At 44.1% G+C, this 26,855-nt stretch overlaps 1 protein-coding gene across 5 annotated transcripts in view; it reads right to left on the bottom strand.

The window, feature by feature from the left end:
• LOC129695669 (coiled-coil domain-containing protein 192-like) overlaps positions 1-24,381 on the bottom strand; it is a 76,994-nt gene extending 52,613 nt beyond the window's left edge. For 2 of the 5 annotated variants that reach the window (XM_055632830.1, XM_055632833.1), the window contains exons 1-2: positions 24,066-24,371; positions 17,581-17,635 (exon numbers count right to left, since the gene is read on the bottom strand). In XM_055632830.1, the coding sequence (XP_055488805.1) occupies positions 17,581-17,635; positions 24,066-24,166 (156 nt within the window). In that variant the 5' untranslated portion in view covers positions 24,167-24,371. Of the gene's footprint in view, positions 1-17,580; positions 17,636-24,065 lie in introns of those variants that run through there. The other 3 variants (XM_055632835.1, XM_055632831.1, XM_055632834.1) reach the window with 3 other exon arrangements.
• Positions 24,382-26,855: the final 2,474 nt, after the last annotated feature.

Raw genomic sequence — 26,855 nt, 5'->3', positions numbered from 1 at the left:
TAGTTGTTTATCTTTATTTAATATTTTACCTTGTATGTATCGTTAGCTTTTAGAAATGTTTGAATGGTGCACTGACTGGCTGACATTTTTAAATTTTGTTGTACATGGTTCATGTTACAATGACAATAAAGAAACTATTCTATATTCTATTCTAAATGGTGCCAAGATCTGGTAGTGGGGGGTGAAAAATATGGTTGGTATATCCCTTTTTGCTAATAGAGCGATTGTTACTCTTTCTTTCTTTCTTTTCTAGGGTCTATTTCTTAACTTTCTTCTCTAACTTCTTTTCTAATGGGCTTTCTTTTCCCAACACTTCCCTGCACTTTCACGACTCTTTCTCACTTTCCTTCTTTTATTTCTATCTTTTTTAAAGTTCAAAAATGAAGGGGTACAACAAATGTAATGAGATATATGTGGTGTGTATTACTGCAACTTATTGTACTTCTAATAAAAATAAAATTAAAAAAAAATAATAAAAAAGAGATGGTACAGTCTGTGATGATCCCAACCTCCAGTCTGTGCCACTCTGATGTTACTGACCCTGATGAGACTCTCATGCTGAACTGGTTGTAATAGTCCAGGATGAGATCTGCCACTTGGCCCGGCACATGATGCTTGGCCATGACTGTCTGAATCAGCTTGTGCGGGATGGAGCCGTAGGTGTTGGCCAGGTCAAGCCAGAGCACTGTCAGGTGTCCCTTGTTCTCCCTGGCTTCTCTGATGAGCTGGGTGCTCTGGACACCCTGGCACTCCAGACAAGCCTCCCTTTTGCACTGAGCTGTCGATGTAGCCATTGCTGGAGAGGAAGTTGGTCAGCTGCCTTTCGCTGGCCTTTCGGAGACAGTTGGAATCTATTCATTTGACATTAATATAAATTGTGAATGGTTGAGGGCCTAATAGTGATTCCTGCCAGAGAGAAACCCATCATCATGACTTAGACAAGAGTAATATACACGCCATTATTCTCCTTCTCCATGTCCTGCGCATTCATGTCCAGTCCACTGTTGAGGGAATATTGCTGTGTGCTGGGAAACAGACAGTAGAAGTAATGGTCTTTTTCACTTTTATAGAATGAAAAGGACTCCTTTACTTCTACTATCTGCTACCCAGCACTAAGCTAAGTTTCCTCAGGAAAGGACTGGGCATTGCTGCAGGGCATGGGGGAATGATGATATTGCGGTAAATACTCGCTCTTGTTTGAATCACAAAGATAGGTTGATTATTTGATCAGGGAGTATACCTTGAATTTTGGGTGGGGATTGAGGTCAGCAATTAGGTAAATGGTTGGGAGAGGAAGAGTTGGTAGTGAAGCATTCATCAATAGTGCTTTATTTATCACATGTGTAACTGAAATTATTTTTGCAATATATTACATAAGCCAGCGCCGCCATTTTTGGCGCCATTATTCAAAGTCCAAAATCCTGTCGGCCAGTCTGACCAGTTTTGTGCCTCGGGAGGGGAGGGGAAGGGGGGGGGGGCTCCTGCAGCTAACCTTGAAAGCACTGGAAGCATAACTCTGGATCACCATCCTACCGGCATCACATCTGATGTCTCCAGTCCTCCCAGTTACGCCTTTCGACGAGCCTTCGGACGGGTTCCCAGACTTGCTGAATGACGAGCCTTTGGGCGGGCCCCGATGAGCCTTCAGGCGGATTCCCCGTCCCGCCGATAGACGAGCCTTCGGTGGGATCCTGGTTGCGCCATCCGACGAGCCTTTGGGTGGATTCCAGATCTGTCCACCGCTGAACCTTCGGGGGAGGTCCCATCAACCGCCGAGCCTTCGGATGAGGACCAATTGACTGCTGAGCCTTTGGGCGAGGTCCTGTCAACGCCTGAGACTTTGGGCGAGGTCCTGCCGACCGACAAACTTTCCGGGCAGACACCGTGGCTGCGGCACCTCATGAAGGCCACTGCCACGGGGCGCCTCCTCATTGAGGTCTTGGTGCCTGAAGTGGAGAGGTTATGAGGAGAGATGTTCCTGAAGTGCATGGGGTGGGGGGGGGGGGGGGGGGGGGGGGGGGGGGGGGGGGGAGAGAGAACGTCCATCTGTGCATCCTGATGTGGAAGCTATTTAGGGATACAAGAATGACTCACACCTTAAATGTGTTGTAGTCTGGCAAATTGACCTCGACCCTATTGAGGCCAGGCTTCAGCACTCGCACTCCTCCTCACATATACTCCTTAACCATGACCCTGCTGATGGACACCATCTCCAGACTGTCACTGATCTCATCACCTCCAGCAATCCCCCCTCCACGGCTTCCAACCTTATAGTTCCCAAACCCACACTGCCCATTTCTATCTCCTTCCCAAAATCCACAAGCAGTCATACAGTACTGGCAGACCCATTATTTCTGCCTGCTCCTGCCCTACCAAACTCATCTCCAAATACCTCAAATCTATCGTCCCCCCAGTCCAATCCCTTCCTATCTACACCCAAACACACCTCACTCACTCTTCAATGCCTGTCAACGCCCCCTTTTACCTCATCTTTACCATATAGTCTCTTTACACCTCCATTTCCCTCCAAGAAGGCCTTACACCCCTCTAGTTCTTTGTTGAACAGAGACCCAACAAGTCCCCTCAACTAACATTCTCCTTTGCCCGACAGAGCGTGTCCTCAACCTCAATAACTTTGCCTTCGGTTCCATTCAATTTCTTTCAGTAATAGGTATAGCCATATCACTCAGCTATGCCTGTCTTCTTTATTTGCTGCATTGAATACTCCTTGTTCCAAACATACCCAGGCACTATTCCCCAACTCTTTCTGCCCTACATCTATAACTGCATCAGTGCTGTTTTGTTCACACATGCAGAATATATCATTTTATACATCATACATCAACTTTACTACTAACTTCGACCTTACCCTCAAATTCAAAAGCAGTCGGAAGATATTCAAAAGCCGCCTGAAATGTCATCTGTCCATTTCCTCCACAGACGCTGCCTGACCCTAGCACTAGGGTAGGTTTAGAGGGATACAATAAGATAAAACTTCATTTATCCCCGGAGGGAAATTGGTCTGCCAACAGTCACAACACACAAGGTACACGAAAGCTTGAAATTAAAAGTGAAAACAAAAAGAAAAAGACAAGCAACTGTTTGCTGGCTGCCGTGTGCACAATGCCTTCACTGGAACAAATGAACCAACAAACAAACAAACACAGACTTATCCCCTGGGCAGAGGAATCTAAACTAGAGTGCCCCCCCCACAACACCGGGTCCCCCTTTGTTCTCCCACCGTCCCTCACAGGGGTCCCCCCATGTTCGGTCCCCAATGTTCTTCACGGCGGTCCCCCCTCGCTGGGTCCCCATTGTCTTTCACCTCCCTCCTCACGTTCATCGACCATGAGGCTCCGTTGCCGAGGCCCACGTTGCCACCGAGGATCCCGTTGCCGCTGAGGTTCCTGCTGCTTCCGAGGCACTCGCTGCCGCCGCCGAGTCTCCCATCGCCGCCACCGCTGAGGCTCCTTCGGCCCAGACAGGCCTTGACGCCTGGCTTCGCCCGCAGTGCCCTGGGAGGCCTGTGGGACAAGTCAGGCCTACCAGGTCATGGTCCGGCCTTCGGTCATCGATCTCGTCGGTGGCGGAGCAGTTGTTTGGCGGGCGGATTGGGCCGCGCAGCTCCTTGGGATCCTCCGCGCATGCGGCTCCCCGGGATATGGGCCATATGGAGGAAGATGGGACTATTAGAGATGGGGCATATTGGTCGGCATTGGCAAGCTGGGCCAAAAGGCCTGTTTCCATGCTGTATAACTCTCTATGACATTCTGAGTTTTGAACACACCTTAAATTGCTTAGTTGAATATCCAATGTTTTTATCTCGCAATGAACTATATAATCATAAAAAATGATAAACATTGATTTATTGCTTTCCATTCTTTAACCATTAACAATTTTGCTCTTTATATCTACGTACTTGGTTGTACATTAGTTTGACATGTTTCCACATGAACTGAATACAAAATTGAATCTCATTGTGATCAGTTTTCAGTACTGTATCCCTTACAATGAGAATAATGAACCATCTCATTAAACAAGATTTAAAATTGGAAATTAGTTGTATCCACTTCATGAACTCATCAACGGAGCTATCTTTTACCAATTTTATCTCACCCACCAGTCAATAATGGAAAAAAAAACATTTCCTATGACTGTTGCATAAGTTCTTTGTGCTGCTTGATTAATGCTCTCTCCAACTATTCCCACCTACTCTTTTTTTGCAATATCATTTATCATCACCTAACCTATTCTACTCTCTGTTCTGAGACAAGATCATTCTTTACGCTGTTGTTATGCCATTCTTTATTATCAGGAAGCATTCGCATCATCACTAAGTCTACGTACTCGATGTAGGGGTATCCTTTTATGGCATTCAGGACATTGATGTAGCCAGTAACACACACTGTCACAGAACATTTAAATGGCATTGTTTCTGTAAATAAATTCCAAAATAAAATAAGGATGAATTCATAGAGGAAAGCTTTAATTAACATGTTTGCTCTGAATGGACAGGCTATGGACTTACCCACCGGAATGGATTCTATAATATAAGAAGGTCAGAGACTTATTCCTCATGCAATTAACCTCTGGAGGAATGTAGTGAGAAGTGAACGAATTGGGACCATAAATAGTAGAGAGCATGTTGAGTACAAATGGCCTTTGAAAAGGTGCAACACACATTGATATTTGAATTATGATATTTTGTTGTGATTGGATGTTAACTAAAGAAGATGTCACATCCATGTTGGTCAACTAAAATTGCTAAATATTTGCAGATTGATCGAGAAAATGCTAAGTGTCCATGAAGTGGATACAAATGAGAAGTGCAACCCAAGTATTGGATGATGTAGATCACATGTAATTATGCTTAGGCCACAATGTTCACTGGATGTGTCGTGGTTTGATATCATCCTGGAAGGTTGCAGAGAAAATTATTAAACTCCTACATCACTTGCCCCGTTTCAAAGTATAGTTGTCGCAACTTATCTCATACTGAAATTGTCAGCCAGGTTTTCTTTTGTTTTAGTTTAGTTTAGAGCTGCAGCATGGAAACATGTCCTTCTGCCCGAGTCCAAACCAACCATCAATCATCCCGCATTAGTTCTATGTTATCCCCGGAGTCAATCACCCCCATCAACCGTTCCCCAACAGAACCCTTTCCCCCAACGCAACCCGTTTCCACCACTCACTCACAGTACAGGTCATTTTAAACTTGTTATGGTATTGTGACGTCATAACTGCCTAACTGCCAGTGCAGATTTGAAGAAATCCAACTTTTAAATGTCACTTTAAAACTTTTAAATCTCCCCCACTACGTCCCTCTCCTTACAGCAGAGATGAGCAGCAGAGATCACATAGTGATGTCATTTTCGGTTTTTGGAATGTTCATTGCAGTATGTGCTTGAGATGCCATTGTGATGTCATTTTTGGTTTTCGGAATCTTCATGGTAGCTTGTGTAAATGAGATCCCATTGTGATTGGACGACTGGGAGATGGCATTGTAACACCATCACTGGAAGTTGCTAAAAAAGTCTCACTCTCACAGGCAGTTATTGTTTTCAAAGTTGGCTTTTTAAAGACTTTAATCATCAATAACGTCAAATATAGCATCAAATCTGAAGGGAACCTGATTATTAGCGTGGACGGGAAATATGTGTGTAAGAATGTGGAAAAATCTCAGCGCTACCGCGTAGCATTTTTGACGAAGATACAAAAACAGACAGACAGACACACACACACACACATACAAGATGAGACTTGTAATAATATATAGATACTAGACCAAGTGGCACCCGTTGGGCCCCGTTCCTCCAACGCAATAATCCACCACTCACCCGGGGGCGGCATCAGAGGAAAGTTCTGGAATCTTTTTTTGTAAAACGTTGAGGGGCCGCGTGTGCGTTTCCCGCCAATAAATGGACTCGACGTTTGGGGGAAGCTTCGGCGCTCCCTGGAGCCAATCAATCCTTCCCACATGGGGGGGGAGGGGGCACAGCACCAGACGAAAGTTCTGGGATCTTTTTTTGTAAAATGCCAATCAATCCTTCCCACATGAAAACGCCCACCCGCCAACAAGAAAAATTCTGGATATGAAACCTCTTCCCTATTCCCCCTCACACACACAAACACTAATCACACGTTTATCCCATTGTGATGTCATGTAAATGAGATCCTGAGATCTCATTGTGATTGGAGGACTGTGAGATGCCATTGTGATGTCATAGCTGGAAAGTGCCAGAAAACTCCCAGCAGTTATTCTTCTCAAAGTGGGGGGTTTTAAACTTTTAAATGTCAATATCTTGTGAAATATAACCGTTTTGGCGTAGTTCCTTGAGATCGCACACACAGACGTCCAAACAAGACGAGAGTTTTAGTAATATATAGATATAGATAATATTTTATTATCAATACCACCAGAGTGTAATTAAATTCCTTGTTCACGTGAAATTCAGAGTAAACTATGCATGCAATAATGATAAATCCACCAAAAATACAACTATCAGGTTCTTGAATCAACCTGCACAACCCTAATCCTTCCACAGCAACAAAATACTACACCTTATTGCACCACCAAGGACTTGTTTCAAAGTGTGTGCACTAACATTTTGCTTTGTAGTCTTTTTCTTTTCAATCTCGTATTATTTATATGTATATTTGTTCTGCGTGTTGTCTGAGCCTGTCTGACTGCTGCAAGCAAGTTTTCTATTGTACCTGTTCCTCACTGTATTTGTGCCCATGACAATAACACTTGAATTTGACATGATGTACGAGTGCAAAACAGCAGTATGGTGCAAGATTGTAATGCAGAATCCCACAAGTCATAGTCATAGAGAGATACAGTGTGGAAACAGGCCCTTCGGCCCAACTCGCCCAACCGGCCAACAATGTCCCAGCTTCACTAGTGCCGCTTCCCTGCGCTTAGTCCATTATCCAAATTCAAACTCCAAACCTGTCCTATCCATGTACCTAACTGTTTCTTAAACGATGGGACATCCCAGCCTCAACTACCTCCTCCGGCAGCTTGCTCCATGCACCCACCACCCTCTGTGAAAAAGTTATCCCTCGGATTCCTATTAAATCTTTTCTCCTTCACCTTAAACCTATGTCCTCTGGTCCTCGATTCCCCTACACTGGGTAAAAAGACTGTGCATCTAACCGATCTATTCATCTCATGATTTTGTATACCTCAATATGATCTCCCCTCATCCTCCTACGCTCCATGGAATAGAGACCCGGCCTACTTAACCTCTCCCTACAGCTCACATCTTCTAGTCCAGGCAACATCCTCATAAATCGTTTCTGAACCCTTTCAAGCTTGACAATTATCTATATTACTAAAACTAAGATCTTCACCGCATTTTGACTTTCTATTTCGTGATTTCCAAAAGAATGCCGCCACTTACTGCCGTCATTTTTGGCCACCTCGCTCAGAGTCCCCCTCCGCCAGATTGGGCCGGAGGATTTTTCCCACCGATGAAAATTCAGAGATTTATTAATGTTTTTAAAAATGTCGCCATTCTCTCTGCTGCTCCCGGGGGGGGGGACTATAAAACCCCGAAGTGTCATGCCTCACAGTCTCTGCGAGACGGAGGAAGCGAGAGGGTCACGGCTCTCTGAGCTGCCAATAACACTGAATGCTTGACGGTGAGTCCCCTCGATGTGGTTGTAAAGTGTTTGCAAATTTGTTTGTCTTGGCTTTAAAAAAAATGTTTTCAGAGAATGTATTGGTTGTAAAGTGTTTGCCAAATTGTCTTGGCTTTTTTAAAGTTTTTAGAAAATGTATTGGTTGTATAGTGTTTGCCAAATTGTCTTGGCTTTAAAAAAAATGTTTTCAAAAAATGTATTGGTTGTAAAGTGTTTGCCAAATTGTCTCGGCTTTGAAAAAAAATGTTTTCAGAAAGTGTATTGGTTGTAAAGTGTTTGCCAAATTGTTTGTCTTGGCTTTTAAAATGGTTGCAACAGTTTTCAGATGTATAAAGCGTAAATCAACATTTTATTAGATCAGGACTGTGTTTAATTGCAAAATTGGCGCTCATTCCGTGACTTCCGCTTAGTGGCAAGGTGGCGTCGATGACGTCATTTCCGGTTAGCGGCAAGCTGGTGCCGAATAATTCAAGAGAGTTGACTGCTCTGTCTATGGTGAGTGTGTTTGTTGAACGTTATTTAAAGCATGTTTTTGCTTCAGCAGCAGCCTCTATAGGAGGCTTTAAACGTTTGAATCATTCGGTTTACACACTGTATGTTTACCACGTTCTGAAGTTACTTGGCATTTTTAGTATTGGTTGTGAGTGAGTGTGTGTGTGTGTGTGTGTGTGTGTGTGTGTGTGTGTGTGTGTGTGTGTGTGTGTGTGTGTGTGTGTGTGTGTGTGTGTGTGTGCGTGCGTGTGTGTGTGTGTGTGTGTGTGTGTGTGTTTGCAGAAATGGTATTGGTTGTAAAATGGTTGCAAAATTGTTTCTCTTGGCTTTTAAAGAAGTGTTTTCAGAAAATGTATTGGTTGTAAAGTGTTTGCCAAATTGTTTGTCTTGGCTTTTAAAATGGTTGCAACAGTTTTCAGATGGATAAAGCATGAATAAATATTTTATTAGATCAGGACTATATTTAATTGCAAAATTGGCACTCATTCCATGATTTAGTGGCAAGATGGCACCGATGACGTCATTTCCGGTTAGCGGCAAGCTGGCGCCGAGTGCAGAAGATGTTTTTGAATAATTCAAGAGAGCTTACTGCTCTGTCTACGGTGAGTGTGTTTGTTTGACGTCATTTAAAGCACATTTTTGCGTGAGCAGCAGCAGCCTCTACAGGAGGCTTTAAACGTTTGAATCATTCGGTTTACACACAATATGTTCACCACGTTCTGAAGTTACTTGGCATTTCAGTATTGGTTGTGTCTGTGTGTGAGTCTGTGTGTGAATCTGTGCGTGAGTGTGCGCTGTGTGTGGTGGAGAGTGTGTGTGGTGGAAGGTGTGTATGGTGGAGGGTGTGTGTGTGTGTGATCAACAAATAACATATAGTACAAATGATATAGTATTTCGTAGTTCAGAGCTTATTCGTTATGTTTAATAGCCTGATGGCTGTCAGGAAGAAGCTGTTCCTAAATGTGGATGTTACAGTTTTCAGTTTACAAAAGTCGAACGTGACTCTAGAAGTTGGGCATAAGTCAGTCAGTCCACAAGCCATGATTTAGTCTGTCAGTCCAGAGGCCATGAGTAGGTCGCTCACCGCCCCCCCCCACCACCCACTTAAAACCCCCACCTCAAGACACTGCCCTCTGCCTGGATATAGGATGCGCCCCCTCCTGAATTCGCCCCCATCACCCGCTGCAGGACACCCCTCTCCCTCATCAGTCCACGAGAGCCCCCGCCTGTAGCCATCCCCCCACTCGACTCCAGGACGTTTGCCACCCCCCACCCCACCCCGACAGCCCCCACCTCAATAAAATGTTTTGCACAAATTCTTCAGTGAGTCCAGAGGATTGAGAATTACAACAAAACAATGGAATTCTTTAATTTGCCACAACCAAGAAATGGAAGGATGCACCTTGATGATGACAATCCAGAATTGCTGCAGGAATTGCAATACGATAGAACTGAACAACAGCAATTTATTGAGGAGAATGGGTTTCTGCTGAATGCAGGGCAGAGAGCAGTGTATGCACTCAATTTAACAGGGTGAAGACATTCCCCTTCAGCAGACCCAATTCCCCATTCAATCACGTTTTGCTATGACGATCCATAAAGCACAAGGACAAACAATGCAGAGGTATTGATCTACCTCGACAAACCGGTATTTCAGCATGGAAAACTATATGTCTCTTAGCCGAGGAAAGATGAAGGGAAATGGCAAAGTTTTCCTGAAGGATGGAACATCGACCAAGAATGTTGTCATTAAAAGCGTGCTTCGTTGAATGACTTCTGAGATAAATTCTCAGATTTTCTTTGTTAAAATTTGACCGCTCAATCTCTCTATATTTAAATTGTCTCTTTTTTGTCAACAGCAAAGAGACATAAAGACACAGTGAGCAGCAACAAGAGACACAACAAGAAATAACTTAATAAATCTCATCTTTAACATTTAAATTGTTCTTATATTTTAAGAGTCGTTCACATTTTAAACTTTAATAAATCCTTTTTCCACTTTTCATGCCGGCGTGTTCTTCATCACAATGGGAACCTAATGGGCAGGAATGGCTGCTCTGTGGGAGAGCCTCTAAGAGTGCATGGGGGGAGGTTGTGGAGCCACTAAGAGAGCATGGGGGGAGGTTGTGGGGAGATGGACTGAATGCGTGGGGGGGGGAGGGGAATGGCATGGAGCAGTGTGGGGGGGTGGGGAGTGTAGGAAGGAGGGGTGACTGAGTGAACTGCCAACGTACCAGGCATGAGTGACTGCACTACCAGCCCACGAGCCGTGAGTAAGTGTACTGCCAGCCCACCAGCTGTCAGTGTCTGAACTGCCAGCCCACCAGCCGTGAGTGACTGCACTGCCAACCCACGAGCCGTGAGTAACTGCACTGCCAGCCCACCAACCGTGAGTAATTGAACTGCCAGACCACCAGCTGTAAGTGAACTGCCAGCCCACCAGCCGCAAGTGACTGAATTGCCAGCCCAATAATTCATTCAGTCCACCCTCTCCCCCTTCTCTCTGACAGATGTTTGGGCAGAATTTCTGGCAGTTTCTCAGCTGCCAGCCTGCTAGGTCTGAGTGACTGTACTGGCAGGCCTCAGTGACTGAGCGGCCTGGCCTCAGTGACTGAGCTGCCAGCCCAAGAATCCCTTTGGCCCACAACACCCATACTAGCGCAACAGAAAGCCCCCCCCACTGGCCAGCAATATTGGAATTGATGGAGAGGTGGAATATTGCATTGGGTGACCAGCCCTCCTGTGTGATGCTGGGACCCAACGGGTCGCACTTAGTCTAGTCTTTCCTATAAAATGGTGATAGGTGAACACAATATTCTAAATGCGGTCCGACCAACGTCTTATACAACTGCAACATGACCTCCCAACTTCTATACTCAATACTCTGACTGATGAAGGCCAAAGTGCCAAAAGTATTTTTGACCACCTTATTTACCTGTAACCATGCACTTGCATTCCTAGATCCCTCTGCTCTACAACACTACCCAGAGGCCTACCAATTACTGTGTAGGTCCTACCGTTGTTCAACTTCCCAAAATGCAACACCTCACACTTCTCTGTATTAAATTCCATCAACCATTCCTCCACCCACCTGGCCAATCGTTCCAGATCCTGCTGCAATCGTTCACAACCATCTTCATTATCTGCAAAACCATGAACTTCTGTTAATTACCACTACAGCTTTTTTTTGTCACATCGCCTATTCCTTCGCTCCACAGATGCTGCCTCACCCACTGAGTTTCTCCAGCTTTTTTGTCTACCTTCCAGCATCTGCAGTTCTTTCTTAAACTTTTGTATCATCAATAAACTTGCGAATCTTGACCTGTATGTTCTCATCCAAATCATTGATGTAGATGACAAAGTCACGTGCCCAGCACCAAACCCTGTGGCACATCACTAGTCACACACCTCCATTCTGAGAAGCAACCTTCCACCATCACCCTCTGCTTTCTTCAATGAAGCCAATTTGTTATCCACAAGTAACACAATAGAATATTAAAGTGCAATATCAGAACAGAATTAAATAGGTTAAGAGCGCAAGTATATGGCAGAACCTCTGGGAATAAGTTGTGAAACAGGTGATTGGTTCAGACTACAGCTCAGTGTTTAATACCATCATCACTTCCAAGCTGGTTACCAAGCTCACGGAACTGGGCCTCTGCACATCCCTCTGCAATTGGATCCTCGACTTCCTCATCCACAGACCACAATCTGTTCGAATTGGCAAAAACACTTCATTCTCAGTAACAATTAGTACGGGAGCACCTCAAGGCTGCGTGCTCAGCCCCCTGCTTTACTCACTCTATACCCATGACTGCGTAGCCGGACATAATGCAAACTCCATCACCACTGTTGTTGGACAAATCAGATGGGGACGACTCAGACTATAGAAGTGAGATCGACCGACTGACCAAAGGGTGCCAGCACAACAACCTGGCTCTCAACATCAGTAAGACTGATTGTGGACTTTGGTAGGGGAAGGATGAGGACCCACAATCCTGTTCACATCAATGGGACGATGGTGAAGAGGGTTATTATATTATAATGTGCAATTATAAAGAAGGCACATCAGTGACTCTACTTCCTGAGAAGATTAGGAGATTCAGCATGTCGAAGAGGATTCTCCTAAACTTTTACAGGTGCACGGTAGAGAGCATTCATACTGGTTGCATCGTGGCCTGGTTCGGCAACTTGAACGTGCAAAGAGCGAAAAATACTACAAAAAGTTGTGACCACTGCCCAGTCCATCACCGGCTTTGACCTCCCCACCGTCGAAGGGATCTATCGCAGTCGCTGCCTCAAAAGGGCAGCCAAAATCATCAAAGACCCACTCATTTCACCATTGCCATCAGGAAGAAGGTACAGGAGTCTGAAAACTGTAACGTCCAGGTTCAGGAACAGCTTCTTCTCTACAGCCATCAGGCTATTAAACACAACGACGAATAAGCTCTGAGTTCTGATATTATATTATCATTGTTATTTGTTGTTTTTGTTAACACAATATTTGTTATTTATTGAACTTTTTCTTTTCTTTCTCTCCACCCGTTATGTAGTATGTTAACATATTCACATATTCTGTTGTGCTGCAGCATGTACAAATGTCATTGTCCCATACAGGTCATATGACAATAAAACACTCTTGACTTGACTCTTGAGAAGTGGGGAAGAAGTTGTTCTTATTCTTGAAATCTAGTTTTTCAAGCCATTCAACCTGTATGTTCTGTAGAAGAGAGAAAAAGGAATGACTTGGATGAAAGCCATCCTTGTTTATACTTCCAACCTTCCTGATGCACTTTTAATTATGTATTCTGGTACCTCCTTCTTTAGCTCGTTTTAAACATAGAAACATAGAAATTAGGTGCAGGAGTAGGCCATTCGGCCCTTCGAGCCTGCACCGCCATTCAATATGATCATGGCTGATCATCCAACTCAGTATCCCGTACCTGCCTTCTCTGCATACCCTCTGATCCCCTTAGCCACAAGGGCCACATCTAACTCCCTCTTAAATATAGCCAATGAACTGGCCTCAACTACCCTCTGTGGCAGAGAGTTCCAGAGATTCACCACTCTCTGTGTGAAAAAAGTTTTTCTCATCTCGGTTTTAAAGGATTTCTCCCTTATCCTTAAGCTGTAACCCCTTGTCATGGACTTCCCCAACATTGGGAACAATCTTCCTGCATCTAGCCTGTCCAACCCCTTAAGAATTTTGTAAGTTTCTATAAGATCCCCTCTCAATCTCCTAAATTCTATTCAATTCAATTCAATTTTAATGTCATCGCACAAATACAAGTATGAGTACAACGAAATGCAGTTTTGCGTCAGTCCGAAGTAGTTGTGCATAAAGAAATTAAAAAAAATAGAAAGAGAGAAGGAGATAAACCAAGTCTATCCAGTCTTTCTTCATAAGACAGTCCTGACATCCCAGGAATCAGTCTGGTGAACCTTCTCTGCACTCCCTCTATGGCAAAAATGTCCTTCCTCAGATTTGGAGACCAAAACTGCACGCAATACTCCAGGTGTGGTCTCACCAAGACCCTGTACAACTGCAGTAGAACCTCCCTGCTCCTATACTCAAATCCTTTTGCTATGAAAGCTAACATATCATTCGCTGTCTTCACTGCCTGCTGCACCTGCATGCCTACTTTCAATGACTGGTGTACCATGACACCCAGGTCTCGCTGCATCTCCCCTTTTCCTAGTCGGCCACCATTTAGATAATAGTCTGCTTTCCCGTTTATACTGCATCTGCCAAACATTTGCCCACTCACCCAGCCTATCCAAGTCACCTTGCAGTCTCCTAGCATCCTCCTCACAGCTAACACTGCCCCCCAGCTTAGTGTCATCCGCAAACTTGGAAATATTGCCTTCAATTCCCTCATCCAGATCATTAATATATATTGTAAATAGCTGGGGTCCCAGCACTGAGCCTTGCGGTACCCCACTAGTCACTGCTTGCCATTGTGAAAAGGACCCGTTTACTCCTACTCTTTGCTTCCTGTTTGCCAGCCAATTCTCTATCCACATCAATACTGAACCCCCAATGCCGTGTACTTTAAGTTTGTATACTAATCTCATATGTGGGACCTTGTCGAAAGCCTTCTGGAAGTCCAGATACACCACATCCACTGGTTCTCCCCTATCCACGCTACTAGTTACATCCTCGGAAAATTCTGAAAGATTCGTCAGACATGATTTACCTTTCGTAAATCCATGCTCACTTTGTCCAATGATTTCACCACTTTCCAAATGTGCTGCTATCCCATCTTTAATAACTGACTCTAGCAGTTTCCCCACTACCGATGTTAGACTAACTGGTCTGTAATTCCCCATTTTCTCTCTCCCTCCCTTCTTAAAAAGTGGGGTTACGTTTTCTACCCGCTAATCCTCAGGAACTACTCCAGAATCAATAGAGTTCTGAAAGATTATTACTAATGCATCCACTATTACTGGAGCTACTTCCTTAAGTACTCTGGGATGCAGCCTATCTGGCCATGGGGATTTATCGGCCTTTAATCCATTCAATTTACCCCACACCACTTCCCGGCTAACCTATATTTCACTCAATTCCTCCAACTCCTTTGACCCGCGGTCCCCTGCTATTTCCGGCAAATTATTTATGTCTTCCTTAGTGAAGACGGAACCAAAGTAGTTATTCAATTGGTCCGCCATATCCTTGTTCCCCATGATCAACTCGCCTGTTTCTGACTGCAAGGGACCTACGTTTGTTTTAACTAATCTCTTTCTTTTCACATATCAGGTAGTCGGGGTAGCGGAAGGTCCGGTAACCAGGAGATCCAACACACGATGCAAACAAACCAGCGAGGGACAGACGAAAGGAGAGTCGAAGTCAGGCAGGAAGTCGAGGAGCCGTTGCAGGGATACACCAAACAGCCCAAGAGAGAGGCAGGCAAGGGACCTACATTTGTTTTAACTAATCTCTTTCTTTTCACATATCTATAAAAACTTTTGCAGTCAGTTTTTATGTTCCCTGCAAGTTTTCTTTCATAATCTATTTTTCCTTTCCTAATTAAGCCCTTTGTCCTCCTCTGCTGGTCTCTGAATTTCTCCCAGTCCTCCGGTATGCTGCTTTTTCTGGCTAATTTATACGCATCATCCTTCGCTTTGATACTATCCCTGATTTCCCTTGTTATCCACGGATGTACTACCTTCCCTAATTTATTCTTTTGCCAAACTGGGATGAACAATTTTTGTAGTTCATCCATGCAGTCTTTAAATGTCTTCCATTGCATATCCACCGTCAACCCTTTTAGAATTAATTGCCAGTCAATCTTGGCCAATTCACGTCTCATACCCTCAAAGTTACCTTTCTTTAAGTTCAGAACCATTGTTTCTGAATTAACAATGTCACTCTCCATCCTAATGAAGAACTCAAACCATATTATGGTCACTCTTGCCCAAGATTGCTAACTAACCCTTTCTCATTACTCAATACCCAGACTAAAATAGCCTGCTCTCTCGTTGGTTCCTCTACATGTTGATTTAGATAACTATCCCGCATACATTCCAAGAAATCCTCTTCCTCAGCACCCCTGCCAATTTGATTCACCCAATCTATATGTAGATTGAAGTCACCCATTATAACTGTTTTGCCTTTGTCGCACGCATTTCTAATTTCCTGTTTGATACCATCTCCAACTTCACTACTACTGTTAGGTGGCCTGTACACAACACCCACCAGCGTTTTCTGCCCCTTAGTGTTTCGCAGCTCTACCCATACCGATTCCACATCCTCCAAACTAATGTCCTTCCTTTCCATTGCATTAATCTCCTCTCTAATCAGTAAGGCTACCCCACCTCCTTTTCCTTTCTCTCTATCCCTCCTGAATATTGAATATCCCTGGATGTTCAGCTCCCAGCCTTGGTCACCCTGGAGCCATGTCTCCGTGATCCCAACTATATCATAGTCATTAATAGCTATCTGCACATTCAACTCATCCACCTTATTACGAATGCTCCTTGCATTGAGACACAAAGCCTTCAGGCTTGTTTTTACAACACTCTTACCCCTTATACAATTATGTTGAAAAGTGGCCCTTTTTGATTTTTGCCCTGGTTTTGTCTGCCTGCCACTTTTACTTTTCACCTTGCTACCTATTACTTCTACCCTCATTTTACACCCCTCCGTCTCTACGCTCACACATTTAAGAAACCCTTTCCCTTTAACTCCATCTTCCACTATCCCATTCGACACCCCACCCCCCTTATTCAGTTTAAAGCCACCCGTGTAGCAGTGGCAAAACTGCCTGCCAGAATGCTGGTCCCACACCTGTTAAGATGCAATCCGTCCCTTTTGTACAGTTCCCCCTTACCCCAAAACAGATCCCAGTGATCTAAGAATCTAAATCCCTGCCCCGTGCACCAGTTCCTCAGCCACACGTTCAGGTCCCGTATCTCCCTGTTCCTGCTCTCGCCAGCACGGGGAACTGGAAGCAAACCGGAGATAACAACCCTGGAGGCCCTGCTTTTCAACATTTTTCCGAGCTCTCTAAAGTCACGCTGCAGAATATTCATCCCCTTCTTTCCGACATCGTTTGTGCCGACATGCACTACCACTTCCGGATGTTCACCTTCGCCCTTGAGGATTTTCTGCACTCTGTCCATGACATCCTGGATCCTGGCACCGGGAAGGCAGCACACCATCCTCGCATCCCGTCTGTTGCCGCAGAAACCCCTGTCCGTACCTCTCACAATGGAGTCTCCCACTACAATGGCCTTGCCTGCCTTAGGCCTTTTTGGTTTTGGCTCAACAGCCCTATTCGCATCGCAAGCCAGTCCGCCGCTCAGTGTAAACACGTCTTCTGTCCCAACAGCTTCTAAGCGGGTGAACCTGTTTACAAGAGGTACAACACCTGGGGACGTTGGCATTCCATGCTTCCCTCCCTTTCTCACTGTCTCCCACCTTCTCTCTTCCAGTACCTTAGGTGTAAAATTGTACTGTAGGACTTGTCGAGGAACGACTCCGTTTCTCGTACGAACCGGAGGTCATCCACTTGCTTCTCCAGTTGCCCAACATGGCCCTTCAGGAGCTCTACCTGGATGCACTTTTCGCATTTGTAGCAGCCAGAGGCACCAGCGGTGTCCTTGACCTCCCACATACTCCAAGCATCGCACTGAATCAGCTTGCCTGACATCCCCTTCTTTCGTCTCTACCTCTCAAGCGTATTGCGTGGTCTCCTCTCCTCAGCCTCCTCGCCGAAGACTCTCGAGCCAAAGACTCTCGAGCCAAAGACTCACACTTCCCTCACAAGGCCGCTCACTCACTGACGCTCGCTAAGAGCCGTCTTGCTTAAATTGACTGATAAATTGCCTGCAAGCTATCTTTTATCGCTGACTCAATGCTTGTGAAACCATGACATTATTAACAATTACAGTCTGAAACTAAATGGAAATAGCTTTAAAAAGTGATAAATTTGTTCTTACCATATCATTAATGTCATTGGAAGTTTCCTTCACAATATTGTTAGTCTGTGCTATGCTGCAAATAAACAAATAACATAAATTATCAGTGATCTTTACGTACATGGGCAAACCAATTTTATCGGGTCAATAAATGTTAAACCCAACCCTAGCACAATTGAACACAAGAGACTCACGCCCAGTGGCGGACTCGCCAGGGTGTCAGCTTGCCTGATGGCAAGTGGGCCCCTGATGAAGTGGGTCCCCTTTGTCTGCTGGCAACCAATATTTTTAGACTCAGTCCGCCACTGCTCACTCCTTCTGTTTTTTCTAAGAACTGCAAATATTTGTTAATGCATAAATGCATACAAAGTGCTGAAGTAACTCAACAGGTCAGGCAAGGTCTCTGAAGAACAGGGATAGATGACATTTTCTTCGATCTAAATATTGGTCTCAACCTGTGTTCTTGAACCCTGTTCTCCACGCTGCCGCATACACCTCCCAACTGGCTGCGGCGCACACGTGGCCGCGAGACTGCACCGCCACTGTTTGTTGATGTGGCGGCCTTGCACGGCAAATGCCTGATCTGCTTAGTTACTCCAGCACTTTGTGTCATTTTTCTCATCTCTGGCCTTTGCCGAACTATCTACCTATTAGGTATGTTACAAAACCTACCTGAATCGTGGCTGAGAATCTGTCCCAGCCCCGTGTGTGTGATTTTGGCGCTGTTTAGAGGGGGCGGGTTTAAAACGCGATTTTTACTAGGCTGTTGCAATCGAAAATGTTCAGCCTAGTAAATCATTAACGGAAAATCGTTGAAAGACCCCGTCGCAAAAGATATTATTAGTTTTTATGGCCTTGTATAATAGTTATATAACCATATAACCATATAACAATTACAGCATGGAAACAGGCCATCTCGGCCCTACAAGTCCACGCCAAACAAATTTTTTTCCCCTTAGTCCCACCTGCCTGCACTCGTACCATAACCCTCCATTCCCTTCTCATCCATATGCCTATCCAATTTATTTTTAAATGATACCAATGAACCTGCCTCCACCACTTCCACTGGGAGCTCATTCCACACCGCCACCACTCTCTGCGTAAAGAAGTTCCCCCTCATATTACCCCTAAACTTCTGTCCCTTAATTCTGAAGTCATGTCCTCTTGTTTGAATCTTCCCTATTCTCAAAGGGAAAAGCTTGTCCACATCAACTCTGTCTATCCCTCTCATCATTTTAAAGACCTCTATCAGGTCCCCCCTTAACCTTCTGCGCTCCAGAGAATAAAGACCTAACTTATTCAACCTATCTCTGTAACTTAGTTGTTGAAACCCAGGCAACATTCTAGTAAATCTCCTCTGTACTCTCTCTATTTTGTTGACATCCTTCCTATAATTTGGCGACCAAAATTGTACCCCATACTCCAGATTTGGTCTCACCAATGCCTTGTACAATTTTAACATTACATCCCAGCTTCTATACTCAATGCTCTGATTTATAAAGGCTAGCATACCAAAAGCTTTCTTTACCACCCTATCTATATGAGATTCCACCTTCAAGGAACTATGCACGGTTATACCCAGATCCCTCTGTTCAACTGTATTCTTCAATTCCCTACCATTTACCATGTACGTCCTATTTTGATTTGTCCTGCCAAGGTGTAGCACCTCACATTTATCAGCATTAAACTCCATCTGCCATCTTTCAGCCCATTTTTCCAAATGGCCTAAATCACTCTGTAGACTTTGGAAATCCTCTTCATTATCCACAACACCCCCTATCTTGGTATCATTTGCATACTTACTAATCCAATTTACCACACCTTCATCCAGATCATTGATGTACATGACAAACAACAAAGGACCCAACACAGATCCCTGAGGCACCCCACTAGTCACCTGCCTCCAACCCGATAAACAGCCATCCACCATTACCCTCTGGCTTCTCCCATTCAGCCACTGTTGAATCCATCTTGCTATTCCTGCATTTATACCCAACAGTTGAACCTTCTTAACCAACCTTCCATGAGGAACCTTGTCAAAGGCCTTACTAAAGTCCATATAGACAACATCCACTGCTTTACCCTCGTCAATTTCCCTAGTAACCTCTTCAAAAAATTCAAGAAGATTAATCAAACATGACCTTCCAGGCACAAATCCATGTTGACTGTTCCTAATCAGACCCTGTTTATCTAGATGCTTATATATATTGTCTCTAAGTATCTTTTCCATTAATTTGCCCACCACTGAAGTCAAACTAACAGGTCTATAATTGCTAGGTTTACTCTTAGAACCCTTTTTAAACAATGGAACAACATGCGCAGTACGCCAATCCTCGGGGACTATTCCCGTTTCTAATGACATTTGAAATATTTCTGTCATAGCCCCGGCTATTTCTACACTAACTTCCCTCAATGTCCTAGGGAATATCCTGTCAGGACCTGGAGACTTATCCACTTTTATATTTTTCAAAAGTGTCAGTACTTCTTTTACTTTGAACCTCATAGTATCCATAGCTACTCTACTAGTTTCCCTTACCTCACATAATTCAATATCCTTCTCCTTGGTGAATACCGAAGAAAAAAAATTGTTCAATATCTCCCCCATCTCTTTTGGCTCTGCAGATAGCTGTCCACTCTGTCTCTCCAATGGACCAATTTTATCCCTCGTTATCCTTTTGCTATTAATATAGCTGTAGAAACCCTTTGGATTGACTTTCACCTTACTTGCCAAAGCAACCTCATATCTTTTTTTAGCTTTTCTAATTTCTTTCTTAAGATTCTTTTTACATTCCTTATACTCCTCAAGCACCTCATTTACTTCATGCTGCCTATAATTATTGTAGATCTCCCTCTTTTTCCAAACAAGATGTCCAATTTCCCTTGAAAACCAGGGCTCTTTCCAATTTTTACTGTTTCCTTTCAACCGAACAGGAACATAAAGATTCTGTACTCTTAAAATTTCCCCTTTAAATGTCCTCCATTTCTCTTCTACATCTTTCCCATAAAACAAAATGTCCCAGTTCACTCCTTTTAAATCATCTCGCATCGCATCAAAGTTAGCCTTTCTCCAATCAAAAATCTCAACCCTAGGTCCAGTTCTGACCCTCTCCATAATTATCTTGAAACTAATGGTATTGTGATCACTGGACCCGAAGTGCTCCCCAACGCATACCTCCGCCACCTGTCCCATCTCATTTCCTAACAGGAGGTCCAGCACTGCCCCTCCTCTAGTAGGTACCTCTATGTATTGCTGCAAAAAACTATCCTGCACACATTTTACAAACTCCAACCCATCCAGCCCATTTACAGAATGTGTTTCCCAGTCTATGTGTGGAAAGTTGAAATCTCCCACAATCACTACCTTGTGCTTACTACTAATATCTGCTATCTCCTTACATATTTGCTCTTCCAATTCTCGTTCCCCGTTTGGCGGTCTATAATACACCCTATAAGAGTTGCTACACCTTTCCCACTTCTCAATTCCACCCAAATAGCCTCCCTAGATGAGCCCTCCAATCTATCCTGCCAAAGCACTGCTGTAATATCTTCCCTGACTAGCAATGCAACACCTCCACCTCTTGCCCCTCCAATTCTATCACACCTGAAGCAGCGAAATCCTGGAATATTTAGTTTCCAATCACAGCCCTCCTGCAACCACGTTTCACTGATCGCCACAACATCATACTTCCAGGTGTCTATCCAGACTCTAAGCTCATCAACCTTTCTTACAATGCTCCTAGCATTAAAATATGCACATTTAAGAAAACCCCCGTCTCTTATTCTCTGTTTATTTCCTTTTTTTTCTTTCTCCTCTTGTGTCCGAGTGCTTCCCATTTCTGCTTCCTGCCTCCCATTCTGTCTACTACCTTTCGCTATTTGAGTCCCTCGCCCCAACCATTCTAGTTTAAAGTCTCCCCAGCTGCCTTTGCAAATTTCCCCACTAGGATATTGGTCCCCCTCGGGTTCAAGTGCAACCCATCCTTTCTGTACAGGTCCCACCTTCCCCAAAAGAAGTCCCAATGATCCAGGAACTTGAATCCCTGCCCTCTGCACCAGTCTTTCAGCCACGCATTTATCCTCCACCTCGCTCCATTCCTACTCTCACTGTCGCGTGGCACAGGCAGTAATCCTGATATGGTTACCTTTTTGGTCCTTTTTCTTAACTCTCCTCCCAACTCCCTAAATCCTCCCTTCAGGACCTCTTCCCTTTTTTTTCCTATGTCATTGGTACCTATATGTACCACGACCTCAGGCTCCTCTCCCTCTGATTTAAGGATATCTTGGATGCGTTGAGACACGTCCGAGACCTTGGCACCAGGGAGGCAGACCACCATCCTGGTCTCCCGATTGCGTCCACAGAATCGCCTATCCGACCCCCTAACAATAGAGTCCCCAATTACTATGGCCCTTTTTTTTTCATTAGCTTTTGGAGCAACAGGGCCGGTCTCTGTGCTGGAGGCCCGTCCGCTGTCACTACCCCCGGGTAGGCTGTCACCCCCATCCGTACTCAAACAGGAGTACTTATTTGCGAGGTGTACCGACATTGGAGTACTCACTCGTTCCTGCCTCTGCCCCTTGCCCTTCCTTAACGTGACCCACATGTCTCTCTCCCGTGGTTTTGGAGTGACCACCTCTCTATAACTCCCCTCTATGACCTCCTCACTCTCCCTGATCAGAGCGAGGTCATCGAGCTGCTGCTCCAGGATCCTAATACGGTCCCTTAGGAGCCCCATCTCGCTGCACCTGGAGCAGATGTGGATGTCTGGAGGGCCATCCGACACCATGACCTCCCACATCTGACATCCAGAACAGTATACTGCTCTGACTGTCATTCTCCCGCCTTACCCTGGATCTGATACCAGTATAACACATTAGAAACTGCTGGGAGAAATCAGCAGGTATCTGACTCACAACAGCTGCTCCCTCGTGACCTTTAAACTGCACCTTTATTATATAAACAAAAAGCACTGTACCTTTAGCCCACTGTACCCTTGGCTCACTGTACCTTTACTAAAGAACTGCACCTTTAACCCACTGTACCTTAACTAAAGCACTGCCCCTTTAACCCACTGTACCTTAACTAAAGCACTGCCCCTTTAACCCACTGTACCTTAACTAAAGCACTGCCCCATTAACCAGAAAGCACAAATGCTAACCTGATGTTGCACCCAATCAGCTGCTTCCTCTAGTCTGCTTCCACCAATCAGCGGCTTCCACCAGAACCCTCACTATGGAGTGTGGAACGTTACGGATTTTGGTAAAAGCCCTGACCCTCCTCCACTGCACCAACGGTGTTTTTTAGTAGTTTAAAATCACTCTCTCAACCCGCAACCTCTCGCAGCCCCAGGGTTTTTATAAAGCAAACAATTAAAGGTATGTACCTTATTTTTACATTAAAAGGGGCTTCTTAAGAACCCTCTATATAAAGTTTTCTATAGCGAATAGCTCATTTTGGGCTCTTTATATCCCGCAGTATTTTTCTGGGCATTTGAGGGCACAAATCCAGCGCAATGTGAAAGTTCTAAACCAGCGCGTTCACAGGAACCCACTGGAAAGCCGATTTAAATTGACTTTAATTTACAGCAATTGAACACTAAATTCCTTCCATTTGGCCTATAAATTGATGTAAATGAGATTTAAAAATCATGTTTTATTGTGAATTATTTGTGAATATTATTTGGACACTTAGGCTATTTAAAAATGTTAATCATTTATTAAGAAATGGATAGATGTTTAGATCTAGTCATTGAAGTTTGAAATTAGCTACAATTGGGTAACTAACTAATTATATGCTTTAATTTCAGGTCATCCAAGTAAGATTATTTTATATTTGTTTCAGAATGCTTCAATCTATGATAACTGAAAATTTCATTCAGTTCTCTTAATTTTTAAGAAGGTTATGGGCTTTTGACTGTCCTCGATCACAGATTTTTTGTTATGTCCATAGAAAATCAATAGGGAACAAGATGCCAATTTCCGAGTATGAAAATGGCCATAACTTTTTTATTACTTGAGATATGAAAGTGAATTAGGTGTCAAATTAAACTTATTGTTATGCTTTATCTAATGGAATAAATTGCAGACTTGATTTTTTAAATCTCAAAATTTTGTAACATTGCTATACCTATCATACCACTCCATCTGTATTCGTCCATTATCTGCCACACTTTGTCCAGCCCCTCCTCTCATCCAGCTTTCTGTCCCACTCCACGCCACCACCCCCATCAGTTTGCAGGAAACATCTCCATGTTCTCCAGAGATGCTGCCTGACCCACTGAGTTACTTCAGCACTTTGTGTCTTTAATTTTTTTTGTTGCAAACCTGCACCTGCAGTTCTTTCATTCAAGTGTTGTGGTGCCCGGGCATTTTGTTTGGTTTGTTTTTGCTGTGTTTTTTTTTAAATGCACAGCGTATCTTCATCCATCAAAAATAACTTCCCAGCATAGGAAGCGAAGGTCGCAATGAAGAAACCGGCGGTGCTGAGATGGGAATGTGGCCGTGCGTACCTGTGTGGTTGTCGCAGCGTGGCACAGTTGGCAACCCGCTGCTTGCCCTCGGGTTTGAGCGAAATGGCAGTAACGCGCCCACTGGCGCCGACGTTCCCCATGGACCCGGCCCGAGCCCCAACTGCCGACGGGCGGCTGCCGCGCGCGCTTGCCCCCAACCAACTGACCACGGCGCCCACGTGGCCGCGAGCCTGCACCGCCACTGTTTGTTGACGCGGCGGCGTTGCCCGGCAACGCCATCAAACGGTCGCGCACAACGGAACGCCCGGGGCGCCCCCTGATGGCGGAGGTGTGTATCGCTTCGTCCCACAGCATGATCCACTGGCTGGTCTTGTCTTGTCTTTAACGGGAGTGGCCAAATAGACCCATTCTACCTGCCCTTTATCCACTGGCTTTAAAAAATATATTTTACAGAATTCCCTCGATTTTCTTTCCAATGTCACTACAATCTGAACCCCCATCATGGGCATGAGCAATGCACCCACATCAACAAATTGTTTCAAAAGAACTATGGAAACACGGAAGAGAGCCACAAAAAGTTGGAGTAACTCAGCGGGACAGGCAGCATCTCTGGAGAGAAGGAATGAGTGATATTTCCGGTCGAGAAACACAGAAGCAGGAGTATGCCACCTGAGTTGGATGATCAGCCATGATCATATTGAATGGCGGTGCAGGCTCGAAGGGCCGAATGGCCTACTCCCGCACCTAATTTCTATGTTTCTATGTTCATTCAAGCATGCCCAGGCTTTATCTACTTCAATAGGGTGATTTCACGAAAGGTCACTGGATCATAGATCCTCACCCACGTGACCGCAAAATCCAACTGGGGTACAAACGTCACTTCCGGTACATGTTATTGATGCTGAAAACGCGGACTTTCAAACCTGTTAAAAACCGCGAAAACGGCCCGTTTTTGAGCTGTAAATAACTGTGCCAGTCGGGGTGACCGTGAGGCACAATTATCTTACTTTAGAGTCCAGAAGATAAAGAAAAACGAAGGTAAATACAAGAGGGAGCTGAAGGGGCAACAACAGCGGAAGTGTTTAGCAAACATTGGCCGTGGAGATATAAAGATAGAAAATATCGGAAATTATCGCGTTTGCTCACTGCATTTCATCAAAAGTAAGGCATTATGTTTTATCTTTTATTCATTTGTTATATAAAAAGTTTTAAAAGTGAAAAATCCATCATTAAAATTGCAAAATCTTCCATGGTTCTCAGGTGGGTTTTAACATGCAAAAAGAAAATGCTTCTGAAGCTACATTTACCATTTAAATAATCGTAAACCATAAATGCGTTTTGAAATGAATTTTACTCAGATGCAAGCTAAGGAATGGGATAATTGTCAGCTGTTAATTGGACAATAATAATAAAATGTCCTGATTTTGTCCAATTAACAGCTGACAATTATCCCATTCCTTAGCTTGCATCTGAGTAAAATTCATTTCAAAACGCATTTATGGTTTACGATTATTTAAATGGTAAATGTAGCTTCAGAAGCATTTTCTTTTTGCATGTTAAAACCCACCTGAGAACCATGGAAGATTTTGCAATTTTAATGATGGATTTTTCACTTTTAAAACTTTTTATATAACAAATTAATAAAGATAAACATAATGCCTTACCTTTGATGAAATGCAGTGAGCAAACGCGATAATTCCCGATATTTTCTATCTTTATATCTCCACGGCGAATGTCCGCTAACAACTTCCGCTGTTGTTGCCCCTTCAGCTCCCTCTTGTCTTTACCTTCGTTTTTCTTTATCTTCTGGACTCTAAAGTAAGATAACTGTGCCTCACGGTCACCCCGACTGGCACAGTTATTTACAGCTCAAAAACGGGCCATTTTCGCGGTTTTTAACGGGTTTGAAAGTTCGCGTTTCTAGCATCAATAACATGTACTGGAAGTGACATTTGTACCCCAGTTAAATTCTGCGTCCACGTGGGTGAGGATCTATGATCCAGTGACCTTTCGTGAAATCACCCTATAGAAACACGGAAGATAGCCACAAAAAGTTGGAGTAACTCAGCGGGACAGGCAGCATCTCTGGAGAGAAGGAATGAGCGACATTTCCGGTCAATACAAAATTCATGCTCTCAAGCCATTGATCATAAGATATAGGAAAACAATGAAGTCATTTGATCCATTGGGTCTGCTTTGCTATTCGATCAAGGCTGATCTATTTTTCCCCCAACTTCATTATCCTGTTTTCTCCCTGTAACTATTGAATGCAATGAATACCACAGATTCACCATCCTCTGGCTAAAGAAATTCCTCCTCCCTCCATTCTAAAAGTAAATTATTTTATTCTGAGGCTGTGCCCCTCTGATCCGAGACTCTCCCACTAGCAGTTTAGATATATTCTGTGTATGATCTCTGCTTTTTGCCAAGCACCGGCAGCAGACAGTATAGTGGTGTAGTGTTAGGGTTGCTGCCTTACAGTGCCAGAGACCCTGGTTCGATCCAGACTACGAGGTGCTGTTTTTTTCTTTGGGTGCTCCAGTTTTCTTCCATATTCCAAAGAGTGCGGGTTAATTGGCTTCTGTAAAATTGTCCCTAGAGTGTAAGATAGTGTAAGTGTACAGGATAATTGTTGGTCGGTGTGGACCCGGGACCTGTTTCCACGCAGTATCTCTAAAAATTAAAAGAAAACACCCAAATTAAAATACAGGATGGAATAATCAACTCTCACACGGAGGGTGGTGGTATATAGAATGAGCTGTAGAGATGGGTTCAGTTACAATGTTTAAAATACATTTGAATAGCTGCATGGATAGAAAATGGTTGGAA

Source organism: Leucoraja erinacea, chromosome 3, assembly GCF_028641065.1.
Source record: "Leucoraja erinacea ecotype New England chromosome 3, Leri_hhj_1, whole genome shotgun sequence".
Taxonomy (NCBI): Eukaryota; Metazoa; Chordata; class Chondrichthyes; order Rajiformes; family Rajidae; genus Leucoraja; species Leucoraja erinaceus.
Note: the sequence above shows the minus strand (reverse complement) of the source record. Positions and strands in the feature narration are given on the sequence as shown.